We start from the raw sequence: 19,535 nt of genomic DNA, 5'->3' as shown, positions 1-19,535 counted from the left end.
ATAATTAAAAAAAAATTCTAACCACTCATTAAATATTTTTAAAGTCACCTTTGCCCTTGTATGTTGCTTTTATTTCACAAAAAAATATTTATTTACACAAACGCTCAAACCCTTTTTTGGTTATAAAAGTAAAACAAAAAAACTAAATTATTTCAAAAGGTTGTCAAAAGAACTAAAATTGGAATAGACATTTTAGTAGGCCTTATTGAGCCATACAAGTTAAGAATAGCGGTCTCGCATAACATCTGTCATTTGAACCATGTGCTTCATTATACTGCAGACAATCCTCATTCCCCTCTGAAATGTTTTAACCTCCTCTCTCTCACAGTCCAAGTGGATTACACTAAATCAAAGTGGAAATGCATGGTTCTAAAGAACAGGAGGGGCAATTCACAGCTAAAATGTACAATCGAATTAAAACTATCAAAATCATATCAAGAAAAATTTCAAAAGGCATACGGAACGCACAACTTAATATCTTGTACACTGAATTGTCTGAGGCCATCTGAAAACAATTTAGACTTCCTTCCAGGGTGATAAACAAATCACAAAACCCAAACACTTAGAAAGAGGAATAGAAATAAAAGATAGGGAAGGAGAGAGAAATAGGCATTGATATCAGAGGGCCAACAGAGGCCGGCGGAGACCCCTTCTCGGGGGAGCGAGTGGTGAACGTGGCCCCCCCTGGCTAAGCTGTCAGTCTTGCTTGGGGCCAGTGAGGGCTCTGAGCCGCTCTAGCAGGGGAGGATGGGAGTAATGCCACATAGAGAACAGCCAATCTGCTACAGGAAAGCCCAGGTTGTCTTTATTGAGCTTGATGAGAGCGGAGTACAGCTCAGACGATCGGCCCATACTGCGCGCAAATGCATCTGCCTGAAACTCGAACCTTCGGCTCAACACTGTCAGACAGAACGACAGCAACTGCAGCAGGAAAAAAAAAAGAAGGTGAACATGTATCAGTTGTATTTGCTTATTCAGAAAATTAGCATTACTGCATCCGAAATCGCATACTCTTGAGTGGGTACTTATTTTGAATAATTACTTTATTTACTTTATGACTGATAAAAATTTAAGCTCTATCTATATAGTATGAATGCGTGTAGTATTAATGTAATCTGGACGTACTACATTCGCCATGCTGTCATTATCTCGTAACCTACCAGTTGAGTTGCTTCACTGCCATTCACAAATCCTCTCCAGAGGCCACATGGGATAGTTAAGTGTTCATCATATTCACACATCAGAATCTCACCGGAAGAAGTAGGTCATCCGGGTACTTTTTGCCTACTCTTTTATGAGTACTATAAATTTGGACATAATTCTTTTGTCACATACTGTTTTTCGCCTACTATATAGTTGGGAAGTATGTGATATCGGATGCAGCCCATGTCTTTTACAAATCTATTATAATGTCCTGCATGGATCATAATTTCTAATTAAAAATGTTCGCACGCAGGTTAACAAAGGAGCCCGAATTGAATTTTGAATTTTTCAGAGAAAGGAAGGGGCAGGAAAAAAAAAAAGTAAGATGAGTTACCTCATTGTAAGGTGAGAAGATAAACTGAAAGATGATCATCAGCCCGATAAGAGTAGGTTGGGTGTCATGAAAACCAAATGCCATGAAGAGCTCTTTTTGACCAATCAGCACAGCAAAGAGGAAGAAACACAGGAAGGAGTTCATCTGTAAAGAAACATGGAGACATTAACATCATACAATTATGGTCTCCTTTTCATATGCTCTTAAAAAGACAGGAAATCAACACTAAAACAAGAGTTTTCGGGGAAACTGACATTGCAGAATTCAAGAATGTGCAGTGACAAAAACAATTGATATAGTAGCTGTGAGAAATACCACAAGACAAGAATCCATTTCCTTTGTGAAGACTATTAATATGGTCATTGACACCTAAAGTTAACAAAAAAGCACAGCCACACAGACAGCAAATCACCTGGCTGATGACAATGTTCTTGACTGTGTGGCCTAGTTTCCAATGTCCCAGTTCATGTCCAAGAACGGCCAGAACCTCAGGGTTACTGCAGCCCTGTTTCTTGTTCTAAATAGAGAAAAAAGAAGAAAACATTTTAAAACATTGAAAATAAATGGCTACAAAATGCAGTGTAAGAGACGCATGGAAAGCCACTTTTTGTAATATTGTTATGGGGGACTACTATTTTTTTTCCTTGCACTATTAATCAAGTGTAGGGTCTGTAAGGTTTTGGATCATGTTTAATAAGTCTCTTATGCTAAAAACTGCATTTATTTGATTAAAAATACAGTAAAAACTAATATTGTGAAAACTTATTAATTTAAAGGGCCCCTATTATGGATTTTTGAAAGTGTGTAACTTTCATGTAGTGTAACATAGCTCTAAGTGAATGAAAACATCCTGCAAAGTTTTAAATCTGAAAGTGCACCGTATATTAAGTTATTGTCTTTCAAAAGTAAGAGTCGACTGAGTCAATTAAATAAATTTTAAGTTTAATTTTTTCAAACGAGTCACATGCCGTTTCGCTGTGACGTCAAGACGAAACATTAGTATATTGCCCGCCCACGTAGGCAAGGCAAGGCAAGTTTATTTATATAGCACATTTCATACACAATGGTAATTCAAAGTGCTTTACATAGAAGAAATTAAAATAATCAAAACAAATAAGAATAATTAAAACAGTTTAGAATAAAAAATAAAATAAAGTACAGTAAAAACAGTCGGACGAACAGTGGCACAGTGCTCATTCAGTAAATGCATAGCTAAACAGATGTGTTTTGAGTCTGGATTTGAATGTAACTACAGTAGGAGCACATCTGATCTCCTCTGGAAGCTGGTTCCAGCTGCGGCTGGCATAGTAGCTAAAAGCAGACTCTCCTTGCTTAGAGTGAACCCTTGGTATTTCTAGGTGATGTGATCCTAATGATCTGAGTGATCTGTTAGGTTTATATTCAGTGAGCATATCTGCAATAGAGGGAATGCATTAACGTCACTTCCCCGCCGGAACACGCCCCCCTTAGCGGGACTGAGTGGCAGAAGAGCTGCTGCGTGACTGGAGTTAATAGGGGAAACTGCGAAAACGCGAGTAAAACAAACTATTATCAGTTTAAACTAAAAGTTGGACTCGATATAGTGTTCCTTACAACTTATCAAAGATCCAGTGATCCATGGATATTGACATGCAGCCAGGAATCGTGTTTCCTGACATTTATATGTGCCTGATTTCGACGCCGGGGAAATAAATGAAGACAATTTGCCTGTAAACGTTTTATATAAATACAATATAGATAGGTCTAAATCCGAGTGATCACTTACATTAATGTTATACTGTATATCATCATATCGTCCAGCCCTAAAACTTGTATAGTTTTTAGTCAGTGTTTATTTAAAAACATCCAATTATGCAGAATATAGTCTGTTCTGTAGCTTTTTGCAGTCTGTAAAAATATACAGTACCTCAGATTTCTGGTCAAATCTAGTTGTACAGTCAATCGCAAAGCTCTTTCCCGTTTTAGATGTGTTTTGTGTGATTTCCACGGCATTCACGCTGAAAACAAATGCTGCCGCTCAGTCTTTTTGCCACTTGTGGGCGTGACCGCATTCACTCCGGCCGACGGTTACGTCATGCGCATACCCTCTATATTCTGCACGTATTGCACGCGCAGACACCAGGGAAAACTTGAACCTCAAACCGGCAGCTGATTCCTGTGGATACTGGATAGCATCATGTCGAGAAGACGGCACTGTGCTCTATAATGTTAAGGTAAAGCCAGTTTTTTTTCACTGCCCAAGGACGAGCATGTGAAGAATCAGTGGTTAAAATTTATCTTTACCACGATACCACAGCAGTATAATCCGAAACGTATCGGTTACCTAACGTAACCTCGGTTCTCTCTAGAAGAGGGAATGAGTATTGCGTAAGTTAGCTTAGGCTACGGGTAAAGTCATCTTTTCTCGAGATATGAAGCCAAAAAATTATCCTTAATTTTGTATTTATTGTCAATGCAGTGCAGCAGCTAGCAGACCTAGAGCAGGCTGTCTAGCGTGCTCACTGGCTGTCCTGCGGCAACTGCAGCAGCCTACACTGAGCCCGGCGTGACGTCGCGCCCTCATCGCGCCTTAGCCCGCCAGAATCAGATATAAGCGGGGCTCGGAGGCTGTCTCCCTGGTTTTCATTGACTGAAGCGAAAGTCGCTCGTGGCGCGAGCACGGCAGGTTACGCAATACTCGTTCCCTCTTCTAGAGAGAACCGAGGTTACATTAGGTAACCGATACGTTCTCTTACGAGAGGTTCTCTCGTATTGCGTAAGTTAGCCTACAGGAACTCTTTGTCAACGCCGTGGACCATGCCCGCTGGACCATGCCCACGACGAGGCCATGCCTCTAGTGGAATGAGCCCTGACGCCCAAAGGGCATTGCAGACCTTTTGACGCATAAGCAGCTCCGATAGCGTCCACTATCCATCTGGATAAGCTTTGTTTCGAGGCGGCGAGACCCTTGGTGCGCCCACCAAACGAAACGAAAAGCTGCTCCGAGTGCCTGAAGGGGGCGGAGAGCGTAATGTAAACCCTCAGCGCCCTGACAGGGCAGAGGAGATTAATATCGCTCTCGGATGCTGGCAGAGCCGATAGGGAATCAGATCTGCACTCTGAAGGGAGTGCCATGTCTAGGTTTGAGGATGACTTTAGAGTCATTCGGTCCGAACTCAAGACACGCAGCGCTAACAGACAGCACGTGTAAGTCCCCCACACGTTTGACTGATGATAGAGCAGTCAGAAAAACGGTTTTGAGCGAGAGGTACTTTAGATCCACGGAATCTAACGGTTCAAAGGGATATGCTCGAGGACCAAAGAAAGATCCCACATAGGAACCGACGGGGGGCACGGGGGATTCATCCTCCTGGTTCCTCTAAGGAAGCGGATGACAAGCTCGTTTCTTCCTAATGACCGGCCGCGCGTCGACTCTGCGAACGCTGCAGCGGCAACCACATAGACTTTAAGCGTGGAGGGGAGATCCAACAGCTCTTGAAGGAAGCTAAGCAACCGCGAGACCCCACACGTTCGTGGGTCCAGATTTTTGTCGGTGCACCATTTGGAGAACACAGACCATTTAGACGCGTAGAGCTTTCTTGTAGAGGGAGCTCTAGACTGTGTAATCGTGTTCATCACTCCTTCTGGCAGGACAACGGGTATCCGTTGATCAACCATGCGTGCAGAGACCAGCGCTCTGGATGGGGATGCCAGAATGAGCCGCGGGCTTGAGAGAGGAGGTCTGTCCTCACCGGAATCGGTCAAGGAGCTGTATGTGACAGCCGCGTCAACTCCGGGAACCAAGTTTGGTTCTCCCATCGCGGGGCTATAAGGAGCACCGAGTGGCATGTTTCCCTGATTCTCTTGATTACCTGTGGCAACAGTGAGACCGGAGGGAAAGCATACAGCGGGCAGCTGGGCCAGATTTGGGCCAGCGCATCCTCTTTCTTTGAAAAGAACATTGGGCAGTGAGCGTTGTCCTTTGACGCAAAAAGGTTGACTTCCGTTTTGCCGAAAAGGCGCCATAGCAACTAAACTGTTTGGGGATGCAGGGACCATTCCCCCGGGGGGACATTGTCCCTGAACAGTTTGTCTGGGCCGTCGTTCAGGTGGCCTGGCACATACGCAGCTCTCAGCGAGCCTAGATGGTGCTGAGACCAAACGAGGAGGCTTTCTGTTAGATCGCAGAGGTTCCTGGATCTGACACCGCCCTGACGGTTCACGTAGGACACCAGACATGTTGTCCGAACGGACTAGAACATGGTGGTCCCGTATGAACGGGAGGAAGCGCTTCAGCGCGTTCTCGACTGCCACCATTTCCAGACAGTTTATGTGAAGTAGCTTCTCGGTCTGACCACAGGCCAAAGACCGGTCTACACTCGAAGAGAGCGCCCCAACCTGACCAGTTGTAGCGGGCGCATGCGCAGTAAGCCCAGCTGGAGCACTGCAGCAGCTGAGGCCATAGAGCCCAGCATCCTCTGAAATGTCTTCAGAGAAGCGATGCAGCCTTTCTGGAAAGACGCGGCTAGGCGTTGAACACGGCGCGCGCGCGCTGTCGATAAACGAGCCGTCATAGCCACAGAGTACAGTTCTATTCCTAGAAAGGAAACTGACTGGCTGGGCAGTAATGAGCTCTTGGTCCAGTTGACCGTGAGACCCAGGCTTTCCAAATGACTGAGGAGCACTGTTTTGTGAGATAAAAGTTCATCTCTGACTGTGCCAGAACCAGCCAATCGTCCAGATAGTTCATAATTCGCAAGCCCTGATTTCTCAAGGGGGCGAGAGCCACGTCCATGCACTTTGTGAATGTACGGGGTGCTAAAGACAGGTGGAACGGCAGGACGGTGTATTGATATACCTGACCGTCAAAGGCGAATCTCAAGAATGGCCTGTGGCGGGGTATTATCTGAATCTGAAAATAGGCATCTTTCAGATCGAGAGAGATAAACCTGCCCCTCGGGCAAATTTGCGCAAGAAGTTTTCTGGTCATGAGCATTTTGAACGGTCTTTTCAAATGTCTCAGATCTAAAATAGGTCTGAGGGCTTCGTCCTTCTTGGGTACGAGAAAATAACGGCTGTAAAAGCCTGACTCGCTCAGAGAAGGCGGTACCGGTTCTATGGCCCCTTTGCACAGCAGTTTCGCTATTTCTGCGCGGAGTAGATGTGCTACTTCCACATTCACTTTCGTTGCGGTCCGTGCTCGAAAGCGCAGGGGACGCCGATCGAACTGTAGCGAATAGCCCTGTCTTATTGTGCTTACCACCCATTCTGATACGCCTGGAATCACTTCCCATGCTTTTATATGTACAGCTAGGGGCAGAATGGCCTCCGGGTTCTGATCGTCGCACTGCGTGGGCTTGAGAAACTGAACCGGAGGTATGGGCGCGCGCGCCCTCGGTGCTTAAATAAGGCGGCTTGCTGACAGCGGTGGCAGGCTGTTTCATATATGACGTCCCGATTGCTTTGAATGGGGAGCGTTTTATGATCACTTTGTGATGCGCGAGCAGCGCCTTGGCCGAAGTGTTTATTAGTAAGCGTGAGTACTCGTGAGCGGGCACGTAACTTACATTCATATTTGACGTCCCGATCGCTTTGGATGGGAAACATTTTGTGATAACTCGGTGACGCGCGAGCGGCGCTTGGGGAGAGGTGTTTGTTAGTAAGCGTGAGCGCTTGTGAGCGGGCACGGGACTTATATTCATAACCTGACCGATTTGAGGCTGTTTTGGCTGTGTGATAGAGCGGGCAGAGAGTAGGCATGGGCACGGACTCGTGGGCACATTTCCCACATTTAACACTCGAGCGGCATTTGCCAGCTTTATGAGAGTGGCCTCTGTGAGTGACACGGGGAGTGCTATAGGGGTGAACACTGAGATGTGGGCACATTTTCTACACTTAAAACACCAACGGCGTGAGCCGGATAACCAGACATTATACTCTTTTTGAGATTTTCCTCTGGGTCGCCGTAAAAACGGCGGTTGTGTGCAGGCAAGCGGGTTGTATTACCGGCTCATTGGCTGCTGAATATACCACTGCAGTAGCCTGTTCGAAGGGGACTGACAGGAAGAGGAGCTTTGACGGTGGTCCGGCCGCGGCGGGACTCAGCCGTCTTCTCCCTCTTGCTGCCGCTAGGAGGGCTTCGCGTGCTCGGGCTTCAACGCGATCTTCGGTTGAGGCCCCCGCGGGGGAGGCGGGCTGTGACGGCTGGCCGAGCGCGACATAGGGCGGCCGCCCTGTCGTCGCTGCGAAGGCTGGCTAGGCTGTGCTGGGTGCTGTGTAACAGCACCCAGCACACACAGCTGGTCACGTGGGCAACCTGCAGAGGAACTAGAGCGCCGCGGAAGGAACAAGTTCATGGCCTGCGTGGTCTTCTGTACCTCAGAAAAGTGGTCGACGATCCCGTTCACCGCTGGGCCGAAGAGACCAGTAGGGGAGAGCGGCGAGTTGAGAAACGCGGCGCGCTCAGACTCCCTCATATCAGCAAGCGTCAACCAGAGGTGCCTCTCTGTGATGGTTAGTGCGGCCATGCGCCTTCCTAAGGCCTGAGCTGCAGATTTGCTGCGGGAAAGGTCCGACGTGCTTCTCAGGTCTGTGACGGCAGCTGGATCCGGGCCTTTCTCATCCCACTCACAGAGGAGATCGGCTTGGAGGATCTGTAGGACAGCCATCGAGTGCAGGGCAGGCGCGGCCGACAAAGGCAGACGTGGTCCTGCAGGCTTTTGACGGGAGGGCAGACTTTGAGCGCCATCTCGCGGAGGGCGGACAAAGGTGCACTGCAACGGCCTCCTCCACAGGGGGGATAGAGGTGTATCCCTTCTCGGCGGCGCTGTCCACTTGGGAGAGCGACGCGGAGACGTGAGATTGGAGCCTCGCGGAGAATGGTGTATTCCACGATTTAGCAAGCTCCGTGTGGAGTTCTGGCAGAAAGGGCGCAGACCTGGATGTGGGTGCTTGTCGGCGGCGATGAAGAAAGCAGCCGTCGAGTCTGTTAGGCACGGGTTCCTTCGGCGGTGACCACTCAAGGCGGAGTCGGTCGACGGCCTGAGAAAGGAGGCGCATAAGCTCAGCGTCCACGCCAGCACGGGTCCGGCCGGATTCCTGGATCGAGGAGGAGGCGGAGTGATGAGAACCCCACCACTCCTCACTGTCCGACGCCAGAATAGAGCAGCAGTCTCCTGTGGCGTTTCCTTCCGCCTCGTCACCTGAAGCGACGGCAGTGTGGGCCGAAGCTGGCAGCTGCGCGTCCATGAGGGGGGGCGGAGAAGGCGAGTGTTCCTCACAATGCATGCAGCCTCCCAACGAGAGAGCGAGGGCTGCGTGTTCCTGGCCCAGGCAGAGAGCGCAGATCACATGGGGGTCTCCGGCGCTGAGCGGGGTTCGGCACGAGCCGCAGGAAGTGCGAGACATTTTGATAAAAACGTCTCATTTGCTCTTATAGAAGGGTGTTGCAGTGGCGAACACGCACAGAATAGAGCTCAAAAAGGATACTCGTCGCCGGATAGCGCAGCTCGCACGGATGGCTGAAGGCGGCGAAGACAACCGCTTCCTCAGGCACTGTCCTCTGCTGGCTTTGTCGCCCTTTCGACCGCCGCGGCGGCTTCTCTCAGAATCCAGCGATGCAAAGAGCTTCGCTGAAGAGATGAAAAAATCAGGGAGACAGCCTCCAAGCCCCGCTTATATACGCTAAGCCACGCCCATTCTGGCGGGCTAAGACGCGATGAGGGCGCGACGTTACGCCGGGCTCAGTGGTAGGCTGCTGCAGTTGCCGCAGGGCAGCCAATGAGCACGCTAGACAGCCTGCTCTAGGTCTGCTAGCTGCCGCACTGCGTTGACAATAAATACAAAATTAAGGATAATTTTTTGGCTTCATATCTCGGGAAAAGATGACTTTACCCGTAGCTTAAGCTAACTTATGCAATAGAGAATCTCTTTAGTAAGAGAACTTTTGGTGTGTTCCCTTTATTTTACTGCCGACTGCTTCTCAAATCTCGGAGTTCAATGCAGGATTCACAAACCGCTTGCTCTTGAAAGATGGGGTTCAAAAAACTTAGTTTTGAGTTTTATATAGATGTTATTCGATCTGCGTCATCAATGTTTGCGGCGGCCATATTGTTGACATAGAAATCACGGCAACTGTCAGTCTGTCAATTGACAAGCGAGGCAGTGTCTGTATTATCCATGGTATTATCACTGTATTTTTTTTTTAAACAGCGTGATGGTGTGTTATGTAATACACGTCTGTTCTAACAACAGCAATAAGAACCCCGGAGTTAGTTTTTATGATTTCGATAAGTTACCGACTGTCAGAAAACGTGAAGGGAAGGAGACAGAGTTGAGCCAGCGCAGGAGAGGCTAGCTAGGATAAATAGGCTAAACTTTCAGCCAACTCACCACAGAAAAGTCTGTTCCCATCCTTTTACCACAGGTTTCACACATAATCCGTGTGCGGTGCGTTGCGTATACGGTACAGAAGCAGGACGCGCTACAGTGCTTTAGTGCTATGCTGCGTTTGCAGTGCGTATAGCTAACTGATCCGCGGCTGTAACGTTACCACAAACACCCCGGTACTCACTATTTTTATTTTAACACATACTCACTATTTCAACAACGTAAGCCAATTATTCCATGCATTACTTCTATATATTAAGTTGTTCAAGCAATTGGTCAAATATGTAACCATGTTAAACATTTACATGAACGCACAAACATTTTAAATGAAAACTTAAAATTGACAAAAACAACCGACTCTCATGCCTTTTCTTTTGCATTTACATTTTAATACAACAAATCTTGCATGTCACAAAGAACTTGTTTTTCCACCTCCACGAATGAGACGAGTGTCTTTCATTATGTTGCCTTGTGTTGAGGTGCATTGTAGTTTGTATACGGATACTGTATGAACGAGATCGTTATAAATATCCGGATAAGTTACGGCTGGCAAAGTGGCAATAAGGACGGATCTTTACTTAAGCTTGATTGGTGTGGACCCACATCAAATAATAGCATTATCTTCTCTTGATACCGACGAGATGAAGCCAGGCTACTGCTCCCCTCAACTCAAATCTGCGCGCGGTTAGGGGCAGCAGGACAGATGTCATGTCAACAATATGGCCGCGGTTAGCTACTTCCGGTGTTTGCGAATAAGGTCTATTGTGTAGGTCTCCTGCTAACTGACGTTATCACTGTCTTACTGAAATACTTCTGCTGATCAGCTGTGGGCCACTATTACCTAAAACTGTGTTTATTAATGCAGATTGTCTGTCGTTCTCACTAATGTTACTTTGAGGAAATATTTGTTTTTAACAACGTTTATGTTACATCAGATCATTCACTCTAGAGCTCGGCTAATGTACATTGCATACATGCACTGTTATTGATACAGTTTCCACATATTCACCCCAATATATTAGAAAAATACTCGGTAAATAAATTAGTACAAGTAAAAAAAAAAAAAAAAATATATATATATATATATATATATAAAATATAGCTGCGAGCAGCGATGACGGGCCCAAGCCGGTGGCACCGCAACCCCGGTGCCTTTAGGTAACTAAAGTGCCGCCGGCTTTGGCCCTTCCATCGCTGCTCGCAGCTATATTTTATATATATATATATATATATATATATATATATATATATATATATATATATATATATATATATATATATATATATATATATATATATATATATATATATATATATATTGCAAAATATATATCAGAGAATATTACTTGCCTTACCTGATTAGAACAATGAATAAATTTAAATAAAAAAAATAACTAGGGAATCACTAAAATGAGAGATTTATTCTGCTTTTATGATACACTCAAAATATTCCACAAGCAATAATTTAAATTTAATGATATTCAGAACAGAACAAGAATAAAAAAAACTATAAACAATAAATAACCGAAATAATTTAAAGCGAAAGTGAAAGTAAGCTGTGTTGGGCTCACATTAGTCTCTCATTCGAATCAAACTGTTTTAACATTTGCGATGTATTTGGATGCTAAGCTATTCTTTATTATAGGCTTTGTACTTCACTCACGTTCCAATATCGACAGAAAAAACATCCACATTCAGACCAAAATAGACGACGTCCTGTTGGGCTGGCTTAAAACTTAGAGCACGAAAGTTGTTTGGCCCGATGAGGTGTATATGTGTACCGAGTTTCATATTATTACATGCAAGTGTGTTTGATTTATGCACCAAATATTCAGACCAAGTTTATGGACCAAGGCCCTGTCCCAATACCCGCACTTGCGCCCTTGTGCCCCTCAATGCGCGTTCTCGCTAAGGGGTGCAAGACCGTAGGGTGTCCCGATCCTCTAATAGTGTTCTCCAGGGGTGATCATAAGGGCACTTAATGCACCCCTTTCGCAAGTGCGCATCAGACCTCACTTTGCTGTGGGATATTACCCAGAATCCTTGTAGTGTTGTGACGTTTCGAACAGCTAACCAATGGGGGAGAATGGTTGCTATGGTGCTGTTCGGGAGCGGAAACTCCGAAGATAAAGGAAGCCGGTATGGTGAAGTGTTTTTCAAGGCCGCGAAATTTAAAAATATTAGTGTTATCGTGTCACGAAATGTAGTTTTAAGAGTTTTTCAGTCGAGAATATAGTTGTTTAAAGCTCAAATCTGTGGTTTGTTTATAAAGATAGCGCCTATTTAAAATTTTGATCGGACTTTTTCGGAGTTCCAGGGATCAGCGGGCGCACAGTGCTCATATACCCCGCCTGGAACAGCCTTACCTCGGCTAGTCATTCTGACGTTTCCCGCGGGCTCTGTGTCTAGTGGTTAAACATGAGCTATAAATCGGCTTGTGTATATCTAACGGGCGATCTTTGGTCTCAGTAATCTATGATTTAAGGTAAGGCAGTATAAGCTCAGGTAAACCCCAATCACAATTTATCTTAGCCAAAAACTGTTTTAATATTAATAACATTAACAGAAAGGTTGGTAGCTAAGAGTAAAAAAATATTATTTTTTTCATTCAAAGGATTGTGTCATGTTACAGCTATTATAAGCAGCACACACATTAGCCAAATGAATGGTGTTTGCTCTCCTGATCACAACAGAAGTGATGTGTGCAAAACTGTCTCAATTCTGCTCTTCACAGCTTTGGGCCCTTGCGCACTTACTCCGCTAAGTGCACTTTCAACAAGTGTCCACTTCCAGGAAGGCCTTAGGGCTCAAGTGAGAATTGGGACTGGGCCCAAGTTAATTTAATTAATAAACTAATTATATAAAACTATTGTCTATGCACTACAATTAAACTGGTTAAATGTCTTTATTAATAAAACTTATTTAAAAAATACAAGGCTTAAGACATTTATTTTCTTTTTTAATGCAGGCCAAACCACACAGCAGTGAAATGGTTAATCTAGCCCCCCTCCCCCTTCCCCTACACACACACACACACACACACACAAGCACACACACACAGACAGGCACAGACACAGAGATATGGCAAGCCATTTTAACATTTAACAGCTAGACTGGATATGTGTTGCAGATATCTGTAATTCAGTATTGCCTAGTCAAAAAGAACATTTCAGATATCCGCAACTACATTCTTCCTATCCATAATTGTCATTTCAGATATCCACAAAGACATTCTTCCTAGGACAAATGACATCACTTTTGCCATTCATTTGTATGGGGTTTATAAATACAGATATCTACAATTCAGTTGGAGATACCCACTATGTGAATTACGGATATCTGCAGCTGAATTGTAGATATATGTAATTCCAGTTTGAGATATCTACAATTTGATTCTGACTAGTCATAACTCCAGTTCAAGATATCTTTAATTAACCTCAATTCAAGATATCTACATGTTCCTTTTCAGATATCTTAAATTAAGTTTTGACTAGGCGAAATTACGTTGTAGATATCTGTAACTGGAATTATGACTAGTCAAAATGGTGTTGTAGATATCTCAAACTGGAGTTAGGGATAGTCATAATTTAATTGTAGATATTTATTATCAAGTTATAGATATCTTGAAATTAATTTGGATTGTCATTTAAGATGTGTGACGAGTTGAATGTCGTTTTCAATGACGTCATTGCAGATATCTGTAATTCAGTTTTGCCTAGTCAAAACTGAATTACAGATATCTCTATCTGTCGGTTCGACTAGTCACAATTACGTTACAGATATCTTAAATTATAATACAAACTATCCAAAATGTAATTACGACTAGTCAGAAAGACGTTGTTGATATCTACAATGTTAATTCCGGATAGTCAAACTTAGCTTTTAAATGTTAAAAGGGCTTGCCATACAGAGACGTAGGCTCAGAGAGAGGCTCACCATATTCAAACCAAAATATCTGACTTCGTGTTGTTCGGAGCTAATGACTGTCAATTAGAAAGTTGTCCGGCTCGAGGAGAACAATATACATACCGATTTTTGTAACTGTAGATAAAACTAATCGCCCCACTTTTGACAAAAGGTGGCGCTATTGAGCCCTCACCACGCCCGTTTCTGAAACTTTGCACATGTCTACTAGCTAATAAATGTAATGTGTCTGTCGAGTTTTATGCAATTTCAAGCATGCTAAGAGTCTCAAAAGCATCAAACAAGAATATTAAAGTTTGATGCGTTGCCACGGCAACAGTATCTAAGATATCAATAATCTTTTCACAGGTCTACATCAGCCGTGTCTTTATATTATACACATAAAGTTTGAAGCAAATCGGGTAAAAATAAGAGGGTTATTTCAAAGCATTTTGAAAGTGACACACTTCCTGCTGCCAGTTGGTGGCGCTATAACTTTGACTCACAATAGTCACATCCATGTGATCGGCCTCTTACAACGAACACACTGCTGAAGTTTCACCAAGATCAGTTAATGTATAAAGAAGTTATAACACACTTCCTGTTTCTCTTTTTGCGCCATAATTTAGTTTCCTCGCCACGGCCAAACCGTTCGAGATATCAAAAATCCCCTGGCAATTTTTCATCCTCAATGTCTTGACTTCATGCTGACCGAGTTTCGTGCCGTGTGTTTGAATTCTCTAGGAGTATTTCAAATTCCATTGCATGCGTTTTCCAAACAACCCTAAATAGCCGACTTCCTGTTGGGCTGGGGTAAAAAGTAAGAGTATGAAGGATATATGAACCGATGAGATCTATATGTGTACTGAGTTTCATATTATTACATGCAAACGTGTTTGATTTATGGACCAAGTTTTCGGAGCCCGTTCCAGGGGGCGCTGTCGAGCCCCCCTGCCCCGCCCGGGTACCAGCTTCAGCCCGCAGGTTCTGACCCATGTGCAAAGTTTCAAGAGTTTTCGAGCACGTTAAGGGCCCCAAAAGTGCCCGAATAGTCGATAGAACATTTTTAAAAAATGTATCCTAAGGAAAACAATAGGGCCTTCGCCCTTTCAGGGCTTGGGCCCTAATAATAGGTTTGTTGATGGATATGCACTTGTTAATGCTGATGGTGAGGAATTAGTTGCAACATCTTATAATGTGCCTCAAACTGAGTAGTGTATCACTGTGAAACGTCCAGCTCAAGTCGTCCTTGCGATGGAGGTTTGGGTTGAATAACCAGCTCTTCCAGAGTTTCATCATCGGACTCGCGCTCGCATTGATATGGTCAAATCGACGTCATTGTTCATTACTGTGTTTAGTTTACAGTGTAGGAAGCCTCAGAACAAGCAGAGCTGACGTTGTTATGGCCATGGGCGTTTTTGTTTTCGACGCGCTGTACACGGTAGGCCAATCACAACAGACTGAGCTGTCTGGCCAATCAGAACAAAGTAGCTCGCGGAAAGGAGGGATTGATTCATTTGACGAGTCGTTTGAAAATCATTGAAAATGTGGTGATGTGCAAATGTATATTATGAGGAAATTAAACCATTTTTTTTACCTTTGATGAGGTAATGTAACGTGACATTGTATTGTCTACAAGTTGTTTTACTGCCGTCTTTCCCAGTTGAAACACTGATTGAGCGATTAAATGAGACAGGATTCATTTCTCAAGTTGTAATGTATCTTTCAACATACCTTCTGGTGTTCTGTTCACCCATGTTTATTTCGTGCTGTAACTAACTATTAGTAAAGAGGAGATGAGATGATCGGTTCATGTGCGCTTGAACCGTGCTGTCGCTTGAACTGAGGCGGCTACATTGATCGGTCACGTCGTATTAAAGAGCGCCAAATTTCGGTAATCGGAATTTTGGTGCATCCCTACAATACAGCATTTTATCACATTTGTTATTGTTTTGGCCCTGACCCTCTGACCTTTGGTTTGGACTTGCTTTCATTGGCCACCGCCTCATTCTCCTCTACCGTTCCTGGCTCTTTCTCTCCAGATTTATTTAAAGGGGAGTAGTCCTCCAAAAGAGTGTCAAATAGCACAATGCGCTTATTTTTGAAGAAACCATAGAAGTAGGCATTACTGTGGGAAGATCTCTTTGAACCTAGAAAAGAGTGAACAGAAATATTAGGAGAAGGGAGAAAAGAGGGCAAGATATCAAGACTGAGACAATTTTAGTTCTATAGAAAGAAACAAAAATGAAAAGATGATTATAGCTGTACCTTCTACTACATAGACCTTGGTGAGGGGGAAGTAGATGGATTTCGCCATGCTCTCAATCTCACTCTTCAGCTCTCCATCTGGCAATGGAGTGAACTTATCAAACAGAGGGGCGATGTAGTCTGCGTAGATAGTCACCAGAATCTGTAGACCAAATAAGAAGGGACAGTTCAGTTCACTTTTTGTTTATCCTCACAGACAACACGTGCAGCAGAAGCACGAAAAAACTGACCAGTGAGACGATGAGTGTGAAGAGCCAGGCGTAGATGAAGAAGTAATCACCACCTATCTTGATGATGTAGAGGAGTAATGATGTCACTGGCAACAAAATACACTGAGTCACAGCAAACTTCTTGAGAGCGTCTTTCAGAAAGAAACCCAGCGTCTATAGGCAAGGGACAAATTAAAGAGATTTCAGTACATTTCATCATCAGTTTTATACCTGCTATAACAGAAAGATAGATGTGATCTAGACTTTATCTACCTGCTGGTTGAATCCATGCTTCTCCTCAATAACAAAAGTGTTATAGAGGCTCCAGGGAAGGCCAGTGAAAGCACTAAAGAGTGTCGCTAGCATCAGGAACGCCAACGAATGGGAGATCTGAAGGTAAGAAGACCATTTGAGATTTTCAGGAAACCATACTAGAATAAAACTCTTAATATTTCAGCAGTATATATATTATGTACAGTATACAATATATATTTTTATTCATGTATTAATGTGATTAGATCACTAAAAGCAAGACATTAATTTTCACATAAAATGTCATTAAAATGGAAAACAACCTCTTTAGTTTTCAAGATGTTAATGTCCCCCTATTATGCTATTTTAAAGGTTGTTATTTTGTTTTGGAGGTCTCCTACAATAGGTTTACATGCATCCAAGTAAAAAAAAAAAAAACCTTTAATTTTCTCTCAATATACATTGCATCCTCTCCTCTTTCTCAGTGTCTGAAACGGCATAATCAAGGATTTAGTCTCTAAACCATGCCTTTTTGAGATCCAACTCTGCTCTGATTGGTCAGACGGCCCAGTCTGTTGTGATTGGTCTACTGCTTACAGTGCTTGTAAAGTGGATTTGGTTTCACAGTGCAGAAAACAGCGTGAAAGCATGTCGACAACACAAACTGAACTCTTCCAGACCTCAGCTACAAACTACTGTTTGAGGGCAGGTTTGTTTGTTTTTATTGCCATACCAGCATCTATGGCTATTTTCATGACAAGATCAATGTACACTACCGTTCAAAAGTTTTAAAGATTTTTAAAAAGGGTCTTTTTTGCTTACCAAGGTTGCATTTACTTGAACCAAAATACAGCAAAAACAATAATATTGTGAAATATTATTTTAATATATTTTAAAATGTAATTTATTCCTGTGATGGCAAGGCATTACTCCAGCTTCAGTGTCACATGATCCTTCAGAAATTATTATAATATTCTGATTTGCTGCTCAAGAAACATTTATTATTATTATTATTATCAATGTTAAAAACAGTTGTATATTTTTTTAAGGATACTTTGATGAATAGAACGTTCAAAAGAACAGCATTCATCTGAAATAGAAAGCTTTTGAAACATTATACATTACCGTTCAAAAGTTTAGGTTTTTTTGGGGGAAGAAATTATTAATTTTATTCAGCAAGGATGCATTAAATCGATCAAAAGTGACAGTAAAGACATTTATAACCTACCTCGTACTCTGGACCAAAACCAAAACGAGCTGTGAGATTCCCTGACACTTTCCAAAGGAATGGAATTCCTCCCAGGAGCAGTATCAGCTACAAAATAAAACAAGGCAAAAAAAGATTAAACATGCTCAGAGGAAGAGACAGATGGAAGTAAAAACAGAGGAAAAAAATCTTTAAAAGTTGTTAATTTAAGATTTGCAGTCCATGCTTATTCAGATTGAATCCACAAGGTGCATGGTTTTCCCACCAGAAAACTCATGAGAAACTTGTAATAGAAACATACAGATGTGAAGTTGTCTGAACATAAAACAGTGCATTATATGAAAAAGACTCAATATAAAAAAAAATCTACAAAATAAACACATAATCACCCCACCACTTATTCTTTGAAACTGACAAAAATATCTTTGTATGTGGTTTTAAGCTCACCGTGCCCTCTGCCTCAGAGTAGAGTCCAGACCAGAAGCCAAAGTTGCTCTTGTCCAGCTGATAGAGGCGAGATTTTTCAAAAGTCTCTGAATCCATTATCTTGCCCAGCTCAGTGGGCACATGCATTGTTGTCCTGTAGATCTTCCTCTGTGAAAGGTCAAACGTGTCTGGGTGTTTATATAGGGTTCAGCGTTTCAGTACATCAAATTGCATTTGAACAAAACTCTAAAATGGAAGAATTTTGATTTTAATAATCAAAATATGCAAATTATAATAGAAATTCATACATGCATAAAGTGACTGACATTAAATGCTTTCCACAAACATAAAGCAATGAGCATATGCTCACCTGTCTATAGGCGAGGTAGGCCTCCCAAATATACACCGTCCATGAGAAGACCAGGACAGCGTAAAATATTTTGTCTTCAACTGGTAATGCAAGAATTTCCTGCAGCATTATTCCGGCTTGGTAGTTATTTGTTGGCACCGTTAATTAGCTCGGGCTATCCAGTAATTCAGGAGTCTGCTGCCTTTTCATTCAAGACAGATAATCTTCGTACCTGTTCCGACCCAATACGAGACTTAAACCTTACGAGAATGTGTATGTGCTATGTCCATATATTAGAGAAACTACATGCAGAGATGCACAAATAACGATAACTCATGCTATATCACTTCCTTTCCCATTCATATGAAATTAGGGTGTAACTAGAAACTGTGTTCGACCGGACACCAGAGCAGAACAAAATGGGTTCCTGAACCATTTTTATTTGTAATTGTATGATAGTTTGGTAAATTAAAATGTACTATTTATGAGGGTTCTGTGAACAACTGGATTCATGTATAAAAAACGACTAATTAATCATATATTATGTAGGCTATATTAGTTTAATTAAACGGTTCCACTGCAGTCAAAATTATGCGAGCAAAAGTCTTCTATTAAAGTAAGTTAGTCACAAATGTTAAATTTGTCAGACACTTGCGAAATATAAATGTATATGGATGTTTCTCTTCAACTTTGGGCACCTTTATCCACCAGGTGTTGGTTTTTTAAATACAGTAGCCTACCTGTACCAGAAAGAACAAACTTTTCCCGTTTTTAAAAGTTAGTGTGTGAAGAGCAACTGCGTCAATTAAGAAGAGCATGCAGGCTTGCGTTGAAAGGATACGGGACAGTTGAAACAAACAAATCAAGGCAGATATATCACTTATGAATAGTTCCTTCACAATTGCATAAGTACGAGCGTACATCAGAACTGCTGAGAGAGAGATCAAGTGAGGAAGCTGATTTATATTAAATTAGTGCAACTCTTAGTGTACCAAAGTATTTCCCAAATGTAAGTTA

At 42.9% G+C, this 19,535-nt stretch overlaps 1 protein-coding gene across 1 annotated transcript; it reads right to left on the bottom strand.

The window, feature by feature from the left end:
* Nucleotides 1–44: 44 nt before the first annotated feature.
* On the bottom strand, nucleotides 45–18,911 carry zmpste24 (zinc metallopeptidase, STE24 homolog). The gene is made up of 10 exons (XM_056264329.1): nucleotides 18,540–18,911; nucleotides 18,191–18,337; nucleotides 17,765–17,851; nucleotides 16,558–16,674; nucleotides 16,306–16,458; nucleotides 16,076–16,217; nucleotides 15,779–15,957; nucleotides 1,950–2,054; nucleotides 1,538–1,681; nucleotides 45–921 (listed from the first exon to the last, which is right to left on the bottom strand). The coding sequence occupies exons 1-10, from the start codon at nucleotides 18,645–18,647 to the stop codon at nucleotides 697–699; spliced, it is 1,407 nt and encodes a 468-aa protein (XP_056120304.1). The 5' UTR covers nucleotides 18,648–18,911; the 3' UTR covers nucleotides 45–696.
* Nucleotides 18,912–19,535: the final 624 nt, after the last annotated feature.

The sequence above is a fragment of the Rhinichthys klamathensis genome, unplaced genomic scaffold (assembly GCF_029890125.1).
Source record: "Rhinichthys klamathensis goyatoka isolate OS25496 unplaced genomic scaffold, OSU_Roscu_1.1 h1tg000220l_1, whole genome shotgun sequence".
In the NCBI taxonomy this organism is placed as follows: Eukaryota; Metazoa; Chordata; class Actinopteri; order Cypriniformes; family Leuciscidae; genus Rhinichthys; species Rhinichthys klamathensis.
Note: the sequence above shows the minus strand (reverse complement) of the source record. Positions and strands in the feature narration are given on the sequence as shown.

What these genes read in the sequence shown, in the direction of transcription:
- zmpste24 (XM_056264329.1), bottom strand. Translation starts at nt 18,647, where the DNA reads ATGCTGCAGGAAATTCTTGCATTACCAGTTGAAGACAAAATATTTTAC. An exon ending in CAAGGTCTATGTAGTAGAAG is followed by an intron (nt 15,958 to 16,075) that starts GTACAGCTATAA and finishes ACTCTTTTCTAG; the next exon opens with GTTCAAAGAGATCTTCCCAC. An exon ending in AAAGCAAGTCCAAACCAAAG is followed by an intron (nt 2,055 to 15,778) that starts GTCAGAGGGTCA and finishes TTCTCTATTTAG; the next exon opens with AACAAGAAACAGGGCTGCAG.